Source organism: Rhizophagus irregularis, chromosome 1 (genome assembly GCF_026210795.1).
Source record: "Rhizophagus irregularis chromosome 1, complete sequence".
In the NCBI taxonomy this organism is placed as follows: domain Eukaryota; kingdom Fungi; phylum Glomeromycota; class Glomeromycetes; order Glomerales; family Glomeraceae; genus Rhizophagus; species Rhizophagus irregularis.
The window spans coordinates 4,241,480-4,259,113 of record NC_089429.1 but is presented as its reverse complement, the minus strand read 5'-3'; the positions used below and the strand labels follow the sequence as shown (position 1 = coordinate 4,259,113).

Below are 17,634 nucleotides of genomic sequence, written 5' to 3'. Positions count from 1 at the left end.
CTTCATATTCATTTTCATAGTATTCTTCTTCTTTCATAGACGTTGAGAATCATTATTCATATTATTTTGTAAAATCCATAAGTTATCTGCTTATATTAAATTAAGTTACAACCAAGGAATAATTATAAATATTACGTATATCGACAATTTGCTATCCGATCTAAATTTTGATCTTTGTTATGCAACACACTCTACTTATCTAAATTTAAACTATTTATAAGTTTCTTGGACATAAAAAAAAAAATGAAGAGAGGAAAATAAGACTTAATATTGTTGATAAATAACTCAAATATGGCGATATAGGAATTTTATGTAAAGATAAAAAAAAAATATATGCATCTAAAGCAATTTTGGCTGCAAGGTCAGAATTATTTGACGGATTACTATATATGAAAATCAAATCTCTCTTCTAACTGTTGAGTCTACTGTAATGGATATTAGAATATTCTTATACGGGTTCAATTAAAGGATAAGGGGATGGCCAGAAATGACGTCATTTCCTAAGGGGGAGGGGGTTAAGACCATGATGATGTTACACACCTTCCATTTTTAGACACTTGTAGTTAATATAATTCTAGTCAGAATTGTGTTTTAATTTTACATTTCCTAAAATGAATGATGACATAGGGAGGTTAATAAAGTTCATCAGGAAGTTTTTGCCGGTCAAAATCTGCAGAGAAATCCACATGGATCCATCGTGGAAATTCTAAGTGGAACCAATGTTTTCTGAATACCCTGTGACGAAACATGTGGAGTGGAATCACAAGTTCGAGGCGGGGGGCAAAAATCCTAAAATTTAAATTACGTCATTTCTGGCCATCCCCTAACTAAAGATAATATAGTACAAATTTATTGCTGCGGATTATTCTCAATTATTGAGGCTTTAAATTTTCGTCATAAAAAAAACCGGTAAAATATTTAGAGGAGAATTACAAAGATACAGTAATTATTCAACTGAATTATTATCTGAAGCTGTAGATACGATGATAATTGACGGAAGATAATATTCTCCTTAATCAACTGGTTGAAACAGTGGCAACTACTCCATTAAATACCATTGAATTTGGTCGATTATCTATTAAAGCTTTTGTACATGTAAAAAGAAATACATTTTGCAACTCCGGAATATGAAGTTTTTCAATACAGCGCCGATTCTTGTGGTAAAAAAATTTCTAACAATACGTATAAAATTCTAATGAGGAATTCAATTAAAGCAGTATGTGGATCAAAACTTATTATTGAGGATGATGGAGATGTTGTACAAAATGCCAGTTGATTGTAACTTACAACAGAGTGTGAGTAAAGATGGTCAACGGTCCTAAAGACCATGGTTAAGACCGGTCCTACATGCAAAAAGACCGGACCACATAGAACGCAGTCCTCCATCAGTCTTTATAAATTTCGAAATTTATGATAATTCCGGCCAGAATTAAATGATCGGCATAGAAATTTCCTTTTTTGTATTGTAGTGTAACCAGGATCCGGGTAGTCTTACCACACCACCCTCGGTTACACAAAATATTTGTTGGGGGTGTGATTTCCGAGGTTGTGACAAATAATGATCAGGCTAGTAAGTCCCTCAGATAAATATAAAAAATGCGAATGCGGATATCACATGACAATGTGACGCTAAATGTCACTGTATAACCGAGGGTGGTGTGGTAAGATTTTCCCCAGGATCCAAGTGTGACGGGAACAAAAATTTCCTTTTTTGGATTTGTGTAATGTCACGTGATAGATTTTACCCATCATCGTGATCGGTCTTTATTTAGGACCGGGTATTAAGGACTGCGGTCCGGTCCGTCCCAAAGACCGATCACGTAGGACCGATTAGGACCAAGTAGGACCATTGACCATCTTTAAGTGTGAGAGTTAAAATAGCATTAGAAAACAAAGGTATTTTTAATGAGATATTGTTATAGAGAAAATATGCACACATGTTTGGATCAAATTACCTGCGGCATAGTAATTTTTCAATAGTATATGGACATTAGGTGTTATGGTAATTAACATGATATCATCCAGATATCGTCCCTCATTTGAGACATTCGGATATAATAAAAAAAAAATTGTTGTTTGCAATTAATGTAAAAAATATTCGCTGAGATTTATTTATCTTCAAAGGTTTGTCCTATGGTATCATTATATAACTCTGGTCGCCTTCAAATTCAATCATTTATTTCCGGTCTCTTATCATAAACCTATAACCATATCATATCTTGTTAATATACGTTTATATAAAACTAGTAGAATTAAATTCGTATCTCTTAAGTCAAAAAATATAATTAATTTGAGAATTCAATTGATGAAAAATTTTAATTTTTTTTAACAAAAAAATAAAGTTTTTTTTTTTTTTGTTAACTAATTATCGAGATGATCTGCATTGCACATAGTGTAACCACTTTTTTATATATAAGTCAAATTCTTAAAATAGAATCATTGAAATTGAAAAAAAAAATTCTCAAAAAATGGCGAGAGGATGTTCATTAGAACAAGACTTAAAACTGTTAGTAAATAATCCAAAGTATAGTGATATAGAAATTTTATGTGAAGATGAAAAGAAACTATATGGCTGTAGAGCAATTTTAGCTGCAAGGTCCGAAGTATTTGATAAATTACTTTATAATGGGATGAAAGAAAGTTATGAAAACCAAATTTCTTTTCCAACGATTAATTCTTTTGTAATGGAAATTGTGTTGGAATATACTTATACAGGTTCAATTAAAGAAGAATCAATAACGAATAATAATTTAATAGAAGCTTTTTGTGCTGCAGAGTATTTTCATTTATCAGATCTTCAAGATTTTATTATGAAAATTATTAAAAATAAATTAGAAACAGATTATTCACCAGAGTTACTATCTAAAGCCGCGGAATTAATGCCATTAACGGAGGATAATGCATTTCTCAATTTATTGGTTGAAGCAGTAGCAATTATTCCATTAAATACTATCGAATTTGGTCGATTATCAACTACAGGACTTAAATATCTCTTATATTGTACACATAAAAAAGAAAAGTTCTTTGCAACTCCAGAATATGAAGTTTTTCGATATAGTGCTATTCTAGCAGCAAAGCAAGTTTCGGATAATGCATTTCAAGCTCTTACGCAACAGTTGCCATCCTTGGAACAAATAGAGAATCCAATTCAAGGAATAAACGAATCTATTACCGACAATCAAACAGTTGCTGAAGAATTGGATCCTTTAGCTAAATTTATTGATTTTAGTCAAATTAAAGGAAGAATTTTAACTAATATTATTGAACCATTGAAAATTATCTCGACTGAAATAATTTTTAATGCTTATCGACAAAAAGTAACATCGCTTAACAATGATATTAATGGAACTCGAGGAATACCCTATGATTTTGATTATGTTTGGGATAGTTCAGCGTGTGGATCAAAACTCATTATTGAAAATAATAAAAAAGTTGTAAGTGCGCCAAATGGTGTTAATTCATACCAAGGTATTAAAGCTAAAGTGGCGTTAGAAGATAATGGCATTTTTGAATTTGATTTTGTTATTGAGAAAGATTGTAAACCTGCTTGGGTTGGAGTATGTTCATCAGAGCATATTAATTTTGAAACTATGTCGAAGGCTCAATCTACTATATGGGTATTAAGTTCTACTGGTTATTGCTTTAATTCTGGTAAAGGATCAAATTATTGCCAACCATTTGGAAATGGCGCAAAAGTCATTGCACATGTAGATATGAATAAAAGAACTTGCGCTTTTACAGTCAATGGTAAAAGGTATCCGGTAGTATCGGGGTGGAATAATTTACCATCAAAGCTTTATCCTCTAGTAACATTACGCCATCCTGGTCGCTATCGAATTCAATTTTATCATAGAAAATAATTTAAAGGTCGTTAATATAGAAGATGAATAAGAAAAAAATTTTAATTCGAATGACGTACAGTATGTATTTGTATTATATATCGAAGTCTAAAAATGAATAAACAAAAAGTACTTTGTATGCTGATTTACACAATTAACATATTTTTTACGTGATAAAATAATCCGCTCGATACACCTGAATGAGCCGATACCTCGATCTCGATATGCCTAAAATACAGGTCATACGACGGTATAATACCCGTCCCAAATATAACGGATTATAATATGAAGATTTCTTTAATTTTTATTGGGATTGTCAGTACTATAGTACTATGGTGGCTGTCACCTATAAACCACACTAATATTAAGTGACTTCAAATTTTTATAAATTGTAAATTGAATAGTAAAAAGAAAAAACTAAACCGATAAAATGATATAGCAACATGTACTGAACATTTCTATCGGATTATTTTATAGAATTTAATAAGAATTTTAATTAATATTATGGGTTAAAGTTGGATAATTTTAATAAGTAGCAATAATAAAAATATAAAATTTCGGACTAGTTTTCATGTAATTTTTATGGATTTTACAAAAATTCCATGGAAATCCACAAGAATTCCATGTAATATGGCAAAAAAAAAATTTTGCCGCTCACGCGGCAATTAATATTTTGACAAAGTACTTTAAAACATAAGTTACACAATATAAATAAATAAATTTCAAAATTTCGGACTATTGTTGTTTATAGGTGACAGCCACCATATAAAATTTTTAAAATCAGGAATCAAGTGAATCAAGTGTACACGGTGTATACGCCTATACGGTACAATCACGTCGATTTTATTTATTATAATTAATCACGCGTATAAGTATAAGAATGTGATTTTAAGTACAAACGCGTTGTTTAAAATACTTATTTGGTAATACATCAGAATGTTTGATTCCAAATTTTCTCCGATTCATATTTAAATCACCTAATTTGTTGAAAATCTGATGCAAAAAATATATAAATATTAGCTTATTTGGCTTATCGTCTCATGTAAGCTTACAACCCACTTTCTGTTTCTTAAAAATAAAAAAAATTTAAAAAATTTGATTTTCAAATATGAAAGGATATTCGCTAGACCAAGATTTAAAATTATTATTAAATAACCCAAAATATAGCGATATAGAAATTATTTGTGAAGATAATAAAAGATTATATGCATCTAGGGCAATATTAGCAGCGAGATCAGAAGTATTTGATGGGCTACTTTATAATGGAATGAAAGAAAGCTACGAGAATCAAATTTCTTTTCCAACGATTAATTCTTTTGTAATGGAAATTGTGTTGGAATATGCTTATACAGGTTCAATTAAAGAAGAATCAATAACCGAAGAAAATATAATTGAAGCCTTCAGCGCCGCAGATTATTTTCAATTACCAAATCTCCAGGAATTTATCATGAGAATTTTAAAAAATGCCTTACTAGTTAGTCGCTCAGAAGATTATTTACCAGAATTTTTGTCGAAAGTCGTGAAAACTATGCCATTTACGGAAAATAATATTCTCGTAAACTTGTTAGTCGAAGAACTAGCAACTATTCCATTAAATGCAATTGAATTTGGTCGATTATCACTTGAAGCACTTCAATGTCTTTTGTCTCACACACACGAGAAAGCAAAGCCCTTTGCAACACCGGAATACGAAGTTCTCAGATATAGTGTTATTCTAGCAGGAAAAAAAGTATCCAACGATGCATATGAAATTCTTTTTAAACAGTTACCAGTTTTAGAACAAATAGAAAATCAGATCCAAGTAGAAAATAATTTTACCGATTGTCAAAAAGTTGCTGAAATATTAGAACCTTTAATTGAATATATTGATTTCAAGAGAATTAAAGGTCAAATATTAGCAAAATTTATTGAGCCATTGGGAATTATTCCATCAGAAGTAATCATGGATGTTTATCGATATAAAGTAATGTCGAATGATTCTGATTTAAACGATGTTCGCGGAATATCTTCTTACGCTTGGGATGAGTTAGCATGTGGATCGAGACTTATTATTAAGGAAAATGGAAATGTTGTAGAATCGCCATATGGTAACCATCTTCAAAGTATTAGAAGTAGAATGTCATTTGAAAATGAAGGAATCTATGAGTGGGACGTCATTATTGAGAGAAAGTGTAAAATTGTTTATGTCGGAGTATGCGGACCAGGGGATTTAAATTACGAAAAATTTGCAGGATCTCAACCCAATGGATGGGTATTGGGTTCCAATGGCAATTGTTGTAATTCCGGAATTTGGCAAAACGAATATTGTAATAAATTTGGAGATGGTGCGAGAGTTACTGTTCATTTAAATATGAATTGCGGAACTTGCGCCTTTACGGTCAATGGCGTAAGGTATCCAGACGTACTAGTGTGGAATGATTTACCATCAAGGCTTTATCCTGTAGCATCGTTATGTCATCCTGGTCGCCTTCGAATTCAACCTTCTCAAAATGTTCAAATAATTGAATTGAGTTAATTATTTTTTATGTATACTTCTCCAGTTATATTGGTTATATTGAAGTTTAGTTGGTTCATTGTATGCAAATTCATGTTATTCTGTTTCAAAAACGCGTACGAATGAATCACATGACATTCCATTTTTTATGGGGGGAGAATAACTCTTATCGACATTATTTTAAATTTTTTCTTTTACGTATTAATTAGTGTAACTATCATATTCAGATTAATTCCTAATTGTTTACACCTTATTAATTTGACAAAAATCTTTTTCTTTGTTCTTTGTGTTTTTTGTTAATAAATGTTCTAATATCTACTCGCAAATATTTATTATTGCAAGTTTAATTTGAATTGTAGTAAGTTTGGATTAATTAATTTTCATTATTTGGATGGTAATTGAAAATTTCTTATAATTAGTTTATTTCAAGGAATCAGTCTTCCGCCACCATCGATAAAAGAATCAATGCAACTTATTTGGTATACTGCAAGCCAAATCAAACTCGGCGGATTCGATCCGAATTTCTGAAGATTCTCAATTTTTTCAATAAATTCTTTTGCGAATTGTTATTGTTAAGGAGATAATCTATAAAGGGTTGACATAGTTATATTAATGACTGTAAATAAAAATAATTACCGTATTTTGCGGGCTACAGTACCTCATTTATAATACCTTACAAAAACAAACTCTCATTTTCTGAACGATCTTGTTATCTAAATAATAATAAAAATTGTCATATAACAAAAACTCAGGGGTATCTGAAATTTGTATATTTGTATCATACCCGCAACAATAAGTCACCTTACTGATAAATTGATTTTCTCATCATCATAACAAGCCATTAATAGTAGTCCGACTTAATAAAGCTTGCAAAAAAATGATGAGTGATGACATTGATACGATTGAATGACTAGATTTTTTTTATACTTTTTACACGAAGCAGGTATGTCAGGTGCTTGGGAAAATACATATCCGGAATCCGAATATCCACACTTTCTTCACTAATGGATAACGCGAATTTTTTAAGCCCAATTTACAAACATTTTTTTTATGAACTCTACCTATTTTTTAAATACACGGAGCAAATGTACAAACACAAAGTTGGTTGATTTTATTATTCAATTAATGGAAGTTGATAAAGAGATTAGCGAAATGAGATTAAGTTTAGATGCTTATGCTCGTATAGTTGCTGAATATTAATATTCATCTCAAGTAAGAGGAAAAATTCGAAAATGTTTTATTCACCTTAACATTATTAATCAAATCTATACTATTCATCGTAAAATCGCAGATTATATATTAATATTATTTCCTATTCATTAATATTTTGAATAATTTTTTTTTTATAAATAATAACACCAAATTTTAACACAAATAATATTCTAATTTTATTTCAAATATTCATTTCAAATATTCATATATGAATAACAAATATTTGTAATATTTTGAAAAAAAAAGCCAAAGATTGATTACTACTAGATTTTGACCACTGGATGATGAATAATATTGAAAAGTTTCACCTAGATTTTTTTATAATAAACAAGTGTGCATGGAATCAAAGAGGAGATCGTACCTTCTTTGATTATAAAACTTGCATTTTAGCATGTGTAGTCAAAGTCTTAGAATAATTTATTGTCCTAGGTGAAAGAGATGTTCTCTTGTCATTACTTGCTATGAACAAAAGGAGTTTTCTTCTGGCTATGATATATTAGATTTGTTGGATGAAGGAGCCATCATGAAGATAACAAGAAAACTGAGAACAAATAGCAAATTTGGCTCACTTCAGAGGAACATAAAATCAAATAAAGAGAATGTGCAGCCAAAAAAAAGTTGCTCTTTAGAACTATTTTAAAAAATTTAATATAAAATTTTATAAAATAGTATAAAACTTACTATAAAGTTTATGAATATTATAATATGAATATGGGATAAAATTGATATAATAAAATTTTCCGTTAATTACAAAAACTTATAAAATGAGCAAAAAAATATTATTGCTAATTATAATTAAAACGAAAAATCTATCCATCCACATCTGGAAATAATAAAAATTTTGTTAATTATTTTTGGCCTCTTCTCATCTTTTTTTTCCAATAAGATTTTCTAACAAATATCATTGTAGTCTTTGCTAATTTTATATATGCAATGGACAATTATTCATTCATTTTATCACTTAAAATTAGATATTTATTTAATGGAATATTTTTTAAAGATTTGAATAAAGAATTCTCAAATTTACTACTGTAAATATGTTGGCCTTTTTACATTTAAAAAAGGGGCTTTTTTTTTACTTTTAATTTTATCAAGTTTCTGAATGCTTAATAAGCTATGTCACAATTTATGGGGAATGGTGACTTACTAGGAATAAGGCGTCAATATATATTAACACTTTAATACTAGCTATAATTAGTTCCAAAGATGTTAGATGTTTCAAATTAGTAATCATTTAGTCGCTTTTTTTTAATCCCTACCAGCCGTAGTCTGTGTCACAAAAAAAACAAATAAAAATGCAAATAGTAAATAAATAAAGTCGCCCTAATTATAAATCCTCTAGTAAAGTTACATCTGGGCACCGGGTGTAACATAAAGTTCCCGAGGCTACTGCGGTTAATAATTTCATATAAATAAAACTGATCAACGGATAAATTCATTCCCCTTTTGTCTTTTCCCTCCTTTAATTTATTCAAAAAACATGGCATGTTCCAAAATATTTTCTGGGGATATACCAGAAATTATAGATTATATTTTACAATATTTACGAAATGATTTAAGGTCACTTTACTCATGTATTTTCGTAAATCGATTATTTTGTCGTATTTCAATTCCATTACTTTGGGAAGATCCTTTTTCAATTCCTTTAAGTAATAAAACATTTATACATTTTCTTGATATCTATTTTTTATATTTAAGTGATGTAAATAAAAACACTTTAAAAAATCATGGATTTAATATGATCGATTCATTATCATTAAAACCTCATTTATTTAATTATCCAAGTTTTCTTAAAACTGTAAATAGTTCTCTAATTGATTCGCATTTGATGGTCTGGATGAATAAATCAAGAATTTTAAGTAATGAACTCAAAGCTTCTAGTCATATAAATACTTGTACGATTAATTGTCCATTAACTGAAATACAATACAAAGCTTCAAATAAAACTAATATGGAAAATTTTCGAAATTTTATTTATAAAAAAGCAGATACAACATTAATACTTAAAATTAATTTAGCATATTTTTTATTATTTGAAATATTCATTAAAAACGATGCATCATTATATAAATTACAATTAGAAGATCGTTTTTTTAGCACTAAAAATTTTTATAATCTTGATGAATTAATTTTAGAAACTCCAAAATTTATTTCAAGAGTTAAGGATTTTCGTATAATAATATCATGTCCTGAATTTGAAGCGATACGTAAATTACAAAATTTTTTATCATCTTTACCATTAATTTGTAATTCTATTAAATACATAGAACTTAATTTTCCCCATGAAGTTCATAACAAATTTTTACAAGAGATAAAAAATTTATTTAAATCACAAATCACTTTATCAAAAGTTTTATTTAATAGAATTTGTTCATTATCAGAATCTTTAAAATATTGTTCAAATACTTTAACTTCAATTAGTTTTCATTTTATTATTTTTAATGAGAATATGTTATTATTAAATGAAATTGAACATTTAATACATATTCAATCTTTAGAATTTAAATATTGTGAAAGACCAGAATTATTTATTCAATCCCTTTTAAATATTTCTATACCATTAAAAATTAAAACCTTAATACTTGATGATAATGTTATTCAATCAATTTTTCCTTTTCAATTATTATTTCATAATATTGGTCCTTATTTAAAATATTTAGTAATAATTTATCAACCATATTTTATTGAAGATTTTTATGAATTTATTATTCAATATTGTGAAAAAATTGAATTTCTTTATTTAACTGAAATTAATAATTATGAAAATTTATTTTTTCAAATAATGGAATTATTTAATAATAATTTAAGATATCTTACTCTTGAAGTTAAAGGAAAACTTGGTAAAAATTTTTTAAAAGAATTGGGTCAATCATTACCTATTAATTTGGAATATTTAGATTTATATTTTGATCTTGATCCAATTAATTTAACCCATTTTTTTGAAAATTGTAAATATATTAATAATTTAAAAAAATTATTAATTTGTAATAGTAGTAAAAATAATTTAAAAGCTACTTTATATGTTATTAAAGAATTTGTTAAAGGGAAAAATTTAGAATATTTAACATATGCAATTACAAATCAATTTGTTCTTTCTAATAATTTAAAAAATTTAATTAAAGAAACTGAAAATATTGTAAAAATGAAAATGTATGATGATTTAATTATTAGACCATCAGATATTGATGGATTAATATAAATATATTGTATATATTATTTATTTATTTATTATATTAATAAAATTTATATTTTATTATTATTTACTATATATATTAATGTAGGAGAACATATTTGGAAGTATGTAAACCAAAATAGCCAAATCTGCATTTCTGCATTAATGTTTTTGGAATAAAGTCAATTTGGTATAGCCAGGTTTACCTGGATCATATTTCAATCAAATTAACATAAATATATTTGGAGTAAGTAAACTCATAGTGGTAAGTTTCAAATTTTCCAAACTTGATGGGTATTCAGTTATTCATTTATTATATCTCTAAATTGAAGATTTTAATTTAGGATAAAGTGGTTGGACTACAACAGGTATAACAGGTATCAAATTTAACTAAAATGGTGCATTAGTTTTCTCAATTCAAAATTTCAAGATCTAAAATGACTTCTGGTAATAAAGCAAATGTATGCCAAATTTTAATTACCATGTAGCACATTGTCTAATACTAATCTCCAATTAGTTCATGATTAAACATTAATAATAATTTTATATAATAAATCCTCTAGTACTTGCCGTATCATTACCTGGGTATACTACGTGTTTCGACCCATGGATTTTCTATAAAATTGTATGGTAATTTTACTCCACTCTGTTTATTTTCAGCTGAATCTTGTCCTTATTATAAATCCTTGTACAGAGAATTTCTTAATAAAATATTTTGCATTAGATCTTTACATAATATTTAATAAGCATTTTACATGAGTCTTCAATAGCCGATGATAATGTATGATAAAGAAAAAGAAAAATCCTCTACAATGTCATGACGCTAAATACAATTTTGTAAAGATGAATCATATTCGTTTCATGGGAAATAAAATATGTGCATTTATTCTATTCATAAAATTAATGATTTATTTTAAAACTATGTGAACGAGGGGTATTATATCCACTATTCGGTAATATTATACCATTGGCAGGATGTAATCTTATTGATATTGATACATTACAACTGTTATTTATTTAATTTGGTAATTTATCAAAACCATAAAATTTGCTAACATTTTATTCGGTAATTTATCTTAGTACATTCCTGGCTAGGGGCACTTTATACCAGCGGTATAATATCATGCTAAATTATAAACAGAATTCGCTTTAGTAAAGAGAACGTGTTTTCACACCAACAATAATGCAAGAATATAACGTGATAATGAGAATGAACGAAGAATATGATCACAACGATTGGATAAATAACCAAATAGAAATGCAATAGAACAGAAGAAAACATTTATAGAATATTGGGAAATGGAAGGTTTAGTCAATTATGATCCCTGGATTGGATTGCTGATCAACTTTGAATTGGATTGAATTACATATTGAGATCCTTGTATAACTTTACTAATAAACATTATTAAAAGGTTATTATCGTTGGCCTCAAATTGGAACAATTTGAATGGATTGGATTGAGGCGTCGAACTTAATCTAATCTAATTTCCTCATTTAGGATCATAATTACAAAGATGATCATTGCACAATCATCAAATTTATTAAACTTTTTGAACTTTTAGCCAGATGTTCATGATGCATTCGTACAATTATTTTAGCGTTTCACCAGATACGGATCAATCCGGTTAAAAGATTAATGAATTTGATTCTAGAACCTGCAGGGATTCAGGGATTCGTAAGTAAATTATTTATTAGAGTGTACGAAAACAATAATTGGATCATGTGACATCATCACTCAGGGGTTGATTGCAAATAAGGGATACTTTAAAATAGATCATGATTGGAATTAACTTAAATTAGCATGCATTCTTATTTGTTTATTATTTGACCCCTTCCGTCACTCTCTCATATTTTTGTTACACAAAAATTATTATTTTGGAGATCATACGATCGATTGTTCTTCACATTTAGTTAGAAGTGTAAAGATTTATATTGAAAATAGCGCTCACATAATATTACAGTATATGTATTATACTGCGTGTATAATAAAAAAAAAAATTTTTATATATATAAATATTATTCTATTGTTACTCCAACATTAAATAGCTATTATTCAGTCGATTAGTAATATACCGATATCTTTAATATTGAAATCGGTATTAAGGTATCATTAATTCCTATTGGTCACCGCAGCATTCCTCAGTTATTGGATGGAGTAAAATTATTAAATTTCCGGATATTAAAAATGTTGCAAACCTCAAACTTTAAATGAGTAGCGATTATCGTTGATAAAATGGTATTTGTAGACCTTAACTAAATAATAACAAAATATTTTTAGATCAAATTTTTAATATATATTTTTAATTTAATGAAAATCATCTAACCTATTTTCTTTTTATTATTATTATTATTCATATTTTTTAATAATTTATAATAGCCTAAACGGCTAAACTTAAACTACTATTTAATGAGTTCAATTTTGGAAAACCTAAAAATTCTTTTTGTATCGACATTAACTGCGTTATTGCTCCGATTTTTCCTTATTTGGTTTCCATCTCGGAATAAATAACATATTATTACTTCTAAAAAAACAAATGGTTTTTTACTAAAAATGTCGGCTAATATGCATGAATCACATCAAATTGTGTAACCTTGACACGGTACTCCGAAATTGTACCGACAGACCGACAGTGGCGTAAGCTTACGACAAGATTACGAATATATAAATAAATAAAAATAGCCTACGTTACATTAATTCTTCATTTTCCCTCTCTTTCTGAAACATTTTTTTGATTTTTTTTAAAAAAAAATGTCACATAATAAACCTATTGTAAAATTACCAGCAGACTGCATTAATGATATATTTCATTTTGTTGAAGATAGAATAACATTATATTCATGTTTATTTGTAAATCATTTTTGCTTTCATTTAATTATACCAAAATTATGGAGCAATCCTTTTTCTTTTACCCTTCCAACAAATAAATTATCATCAATTATAAAAACATATATAAAATGTTTACCAAAAGATCGTATTAATTATTTACTTAATGAAAATATTATAACTACTGATAATAGTTATTTAACAACATCATCTTCTATTGAATATCATAAATTTCTTATTGATTTTGAATATGTAAGAATTTTATATTCAATAAATTGTTGGTATGATGAAAATAATAATCAAAAACCAGAAACTCAAGAAATTCTTACAAATGAAATATTTGGAAATTTATTTTTTAATCAAATTAATAAAATGAAAAATATATTCTTTCATATTAATTATCATACAATGTATTTAATTAATGATGAAGATATTAAATTTGTTGATATAACAAGTTATGGTGGATCAATTGAAGTATTATCACAAGTTCAAGAATTTGATATAGAATATCATTTTGAACAATTTGATTTTAGTGATTTTGTTAATTTTAATGAATTAAATCATTTGATTTCTTTAACAAAGAATTTATTAAATTCTCTTATATCAAATAATAAAAATATTAAATGTTTATGTTTAGATTATAAACCTTTTATACCAACAAATGATTCTAAAGAGATTATGAAATTATTCACAAAAGTTATTGAACAACAAAAAAATTTGGAGACATTGGATATTTCAGATTCAACTGATACTTTCACTTATAAGAGATTTCATCCTTCTTTAATCACTCAAGCCAATAGTTTAACATTCTTGAGATTGGAATTTCAAATTACTATTGATCATTTCTTTTTATTAATATTGGAATTAAAATGTTTGCATACGATAGAATTACCAGTAGTACCTTATCAAGATTTTCTAGTTGATAATAATAGTAATATTTTAACGAGAGAAGATAAAATCACTTTTGAATCTGTTTCAAAGAATACGATCATCAAATTTAATCTTAAAAATATTTTCTTCTTACCAAAGGAAGGTTATCCACATAGATCTGAAGATTCTTGTAAGGTATTACAAACTTTATTGGAATATTCAAACAAATCTGTTGAAACTCTTACTATATTTTCTTTATCGAACGATTTTATTCCAACAATTTCTTTAAATTGTCCAAATATAACTCATATATCAATGATAATAGATAATAATAATTTGATATCTTGTTTAAAATTATTCTCAGAATTACAAAATTTATATCATTTAAAATTAAAATCTTCAAATATTCCTATCGTCACTACTACTACAATTGATAGATTACAAATTTATTTTGATGAAAATATTATTTGGGATTTAGTTAAACAAATTCCTATAACATTAAAGATATTGGAATTAGATCTTTTGATATCAAGTAAAGATTTGAAAAAATTCTTATTGGAAAATTGTGAGGCTTCATTGAAAGAAATAACTTTTCATAATAAAGAATTGATAACCAATCAACATTTTAAAGTATTATTAGAATATGTTGAAAAAAAGAAATCTTTAAGAAAGTTTAGTTTTAATAGTAATTATTTGAATGATGATTATTTTCTTGATAGTGGTGGTAGTAATAATAATAATGATGATGATGGTGATGATGATGATGATGATGATGATAATGATGGTAACAATTATTATGATGGTATGAAATCAAAAGAATATTCTGGTTATATATATTTAGAAGAATTGATGAGATTGATACCTGAGATTTCTGATCCTATAGATGTTGTTAATCCTTTTTATGAATATTAAATATTATGACTAAATTGTTGGGTAAATTTGTAGGATGTTATATAAATAAATATTTGTATGGTTTTTTTTTTAGCAATAAATTACATGATTAACAATACATCACTCGTTATCATCCCGTGAGATCTCATTTGTCACACAATTTAATTATTTATATCACATGAGCGAATGTTTTTTTTATTTTTATTATTACACCAACGAAATTTCGATGACAAAATCAAATCATGTGAATTATCTTTTATAATGCAATTTCGAAACGATAAGGAGTTTATATGTAACCATCCGTTATACAATGAAATCATATACTTTATTTGTTATGCCCGGGGATCATAATTAATTACTATATAAAGAAAGTATAGTTGGTACAAGTGCTGGTACCGCCCTTAAGACATTAATAAAAATGGGCCAGTAATTTAGGCCGATCATCGTCTAGGGGCACTACACGTTAAACCTAAAATAATTTAGTTAAAATGTATTATAATAAAATGCTTCTATTTATTCTTTCCGTTTCAAAGGAATTTGTAACTATAATTATTATTCTTCATCATCAAAGATGGACAATGACTATAATTGGATAAAGTTATTATCTAAATATATTTTACAATAAAGAATGCCTAAATATATATAAACACGAATTCGTTAATCTTATTTATTTAATTACTTTGTTTTTGTTTTTGTTTTTTTTTTTGAAAAAAAAAAGAATTTTTTTTTAAAAGTTTTTGTTTCTTTTATACCCTCTTTAACCTCTTTAGGATCATTTTTTTTTCACGTATACATTATACGTACTCACACGTACATACTGTATATGTAAAAAAAAAAATATGGTAGATAATAATAATATAAAGATTACTCAAAATCAAATCTCGTTCACATCATCATACTTTTTTACGAAGAAATTTATAATCATAGTATTCTTTATATTAGGATTATCGAATTTATTATTTATTTTATTTTATGGACAAAAAAATTTATTTGGTGAATTAAAATTAGAAAATGAAACTTCTCCCAGCAACATTCCCACACCAATTTTATCAAATGATAACGTGAGTATTAAAGTTCTTTAGATAGAGTCATTAGAGTCTCATTAGAGTCATTTGAAAAAGTGTTACTTAAATTTGAGGGTTTTTTGATTAGGACACGAAAATTGTTCAAGAATCACGTGATGGTCTAATTAATCGAAAATATTGCGGTAAAGACGAATGTAAATTCCTTTTGGCTTATCATTTATTAGAACAAGAAACTCAAGCGAATATGCATTTTGAATCATCCATACAAATTGCCCAACGTTTAAATCGTACGGTAGTCTTGCCAAATGTTGGCGGATCAAGAATGCATGTATGTCGACCATTCCCATTTTCATTTTATTATGATATAGATGGATTACAACAAATCTTTCCTACAGTACAATTTATAACTCAACAAGATTTTATGAAATGGACGAAAGAATTAGAAGAAAAACCTGATACATTTCATGCTCATATTGCACCAAGAGGAAAACCATTTTTTGTTGAAAATGAAGAACCTAAAATTAATTATTTAAATAATAGTGAATGTTTAATTTAAAATTAAATTCTAATATAACATTTAAAAGAATTTATTTAGGTGTAAATGTTTTATATCCACCTACAGAAAATTATACAAAAATTGAAAATTTTATGTTAAAAGAATTACAAACTAATTCTAAAGTATTATTAATTAAACATAATTTACCTATGCTTTTAATTAAATTTTCCTGTTATACCTTATTCAAAAAATTTAATTAATATTCAAAATAATATTATGAAAAAACTTGATAATTATTTGGCAATTCATTGGAGGATTGAAAATAGTAATATTAAATTATTATCAAAATGTTCAACAAGTTTGGTTTCTTGGATAAAAAATTTTACTTTAGAACATAAAATAGATAATATTTATTTTGCTACTGATTATCCTTTACATGGTAATTATGATAAAGCTCAATCTGCTAGTTTTTATAATATTAGAGAAGAACATCACCAAGCTATTCGTACACTTAATAGTACTATTAAATTAAATACTTGGATATCTTTAAATGCTTTGGACGATTTAAAGAATGATTATGATGAAAAAATTAAGTGGGAATTAGAAGGAAGTGGAGTACAAGGAATTTTGGATAAGTTGGTCTTAATTAATGCTGATTGGTTCGTGTCTGGACCTAGAGGTTGTGCAAGAATACAAAGTAGATTCACAAGACGTATTAAAAATGCTAGGGAGAAATTGATAAATTCTGGGAATACTAAAATTAAGAATATTTCAACTGTATGGTCACTTATATGATGATTGTATAATATTT

General features: G+C 26.9%; 6 protein-coding genes across 6 annotated transcripts; all 6 read left to right on the top strand.

Moving 5' to 3' along the window:
* Nucleotides 1-2,451: 2,451 nt before the first annotated feature.
* On the top strand, nt 2,452-4,557 carry OCT59_000867 (uncharacterized protein). The gene has a single exon (XM_025323205.2). It carries the CDS (start codon nt 2,469-2,471, stop codon nt 3,858-3,860), a length of 1,392 nt encoding a protein of 463 aa, XP_025164120.2. The 5' UTR covers nt 2,452-2,468; the 3' UTR covers nt 3,861-4,557.
* A 326-nt stretch (nt 4,558-4,883) lies between these two features.
* On the top strand, nt 4,884-6,659 carry OCT59_000866 (uncharacterized protein). Its single transcript, XM_025313716.2, has one exon. It carries the CDS (start codon nt 4,948-4,950, stop codon nt 6,352-6,354), a length of 1,407 nt encoding a protein of 468 aa, XP_025186664.2. The 5' UTR covers nt 4,884-4,947; the 3' UTR covers nt 6,355-6,659.
* A 2,366-nt stretch (nt 6,660-9,025) lies between these two features.
* OCT59_000865 (uncharacterized protein) lies at nt 9,026-11,460 on the top strand (the record flags this gene model as incomplete). The annotated part of the gene is made up of 6 exons (XM_025331507.2): nt 9,026-10,695; nt 10,827-10,842; nt 10,914-10,982; nt 11,062-11,085; nt 11,281-11,342; nt 11,442-11,460. 6 exons carry the CDS (start codon nt 9,026-9,028, stop codon nt 11,458-11,460), a joined length of 1,860 nt encoding a protein of 619 aa, XP_025186663.2.
* Nucleotides 11,461-13,466: 2,006 nt separating this feature from the next.
* OCT59_000864 (uncharacterized protein) lies at nt 13,467-15,323 on the top strand (the record flags this gene model as incomplete). Its single annotated transcript, XM_025313715.2, has 1 exon — nt 13,467-15,323. The coding sequence occupies one exon, from the start codon at nt 13,467-13,469 to the stop codon at nt 15,321-15,323; it is 1,857 nt and encodes a 618-aa protein (XP_025186662.2).
* Nucleotides 15,324-16,141: 818 nt separating this feature from the next.
* OCT59_000863 (uncharacterized protein) lies at nt 16,142-16,883 on the top strand (the record flags this gene model as incomplete). The annotated part of the gene is made up of 2 exons (XM_025313714.2): nt 16,142-16,363; nt 16,455-16,883. The coding sequence occupies 2 exons, from the start codon at nt 16,142-16,144 to the stop codon at nt 16,881-16,883; spliced, it is 651 nt and encodes a 216-aa protein (XP_025186661.2).
* Nucleotides 16,884-17,099: 216 nt separating this feature from the next.
* OCT59_000862 (uncharacterized protein) lies at nt 17,100-17,618 on the top strand (the record flags this gene model as incomplete). Its single annotated transcript, XM_025331506.2, has 1 exon — nt 17,100-17,618. One exon carries the CDS (start codon nt 17,100-17,102, stop codon nt 17,616-17,618), a length of 519 nt encoding a protein of 172 aa, XP_025186660.1.
* Nucleotides 17,619-17,634: the final 16 nt, after the last annotated feature.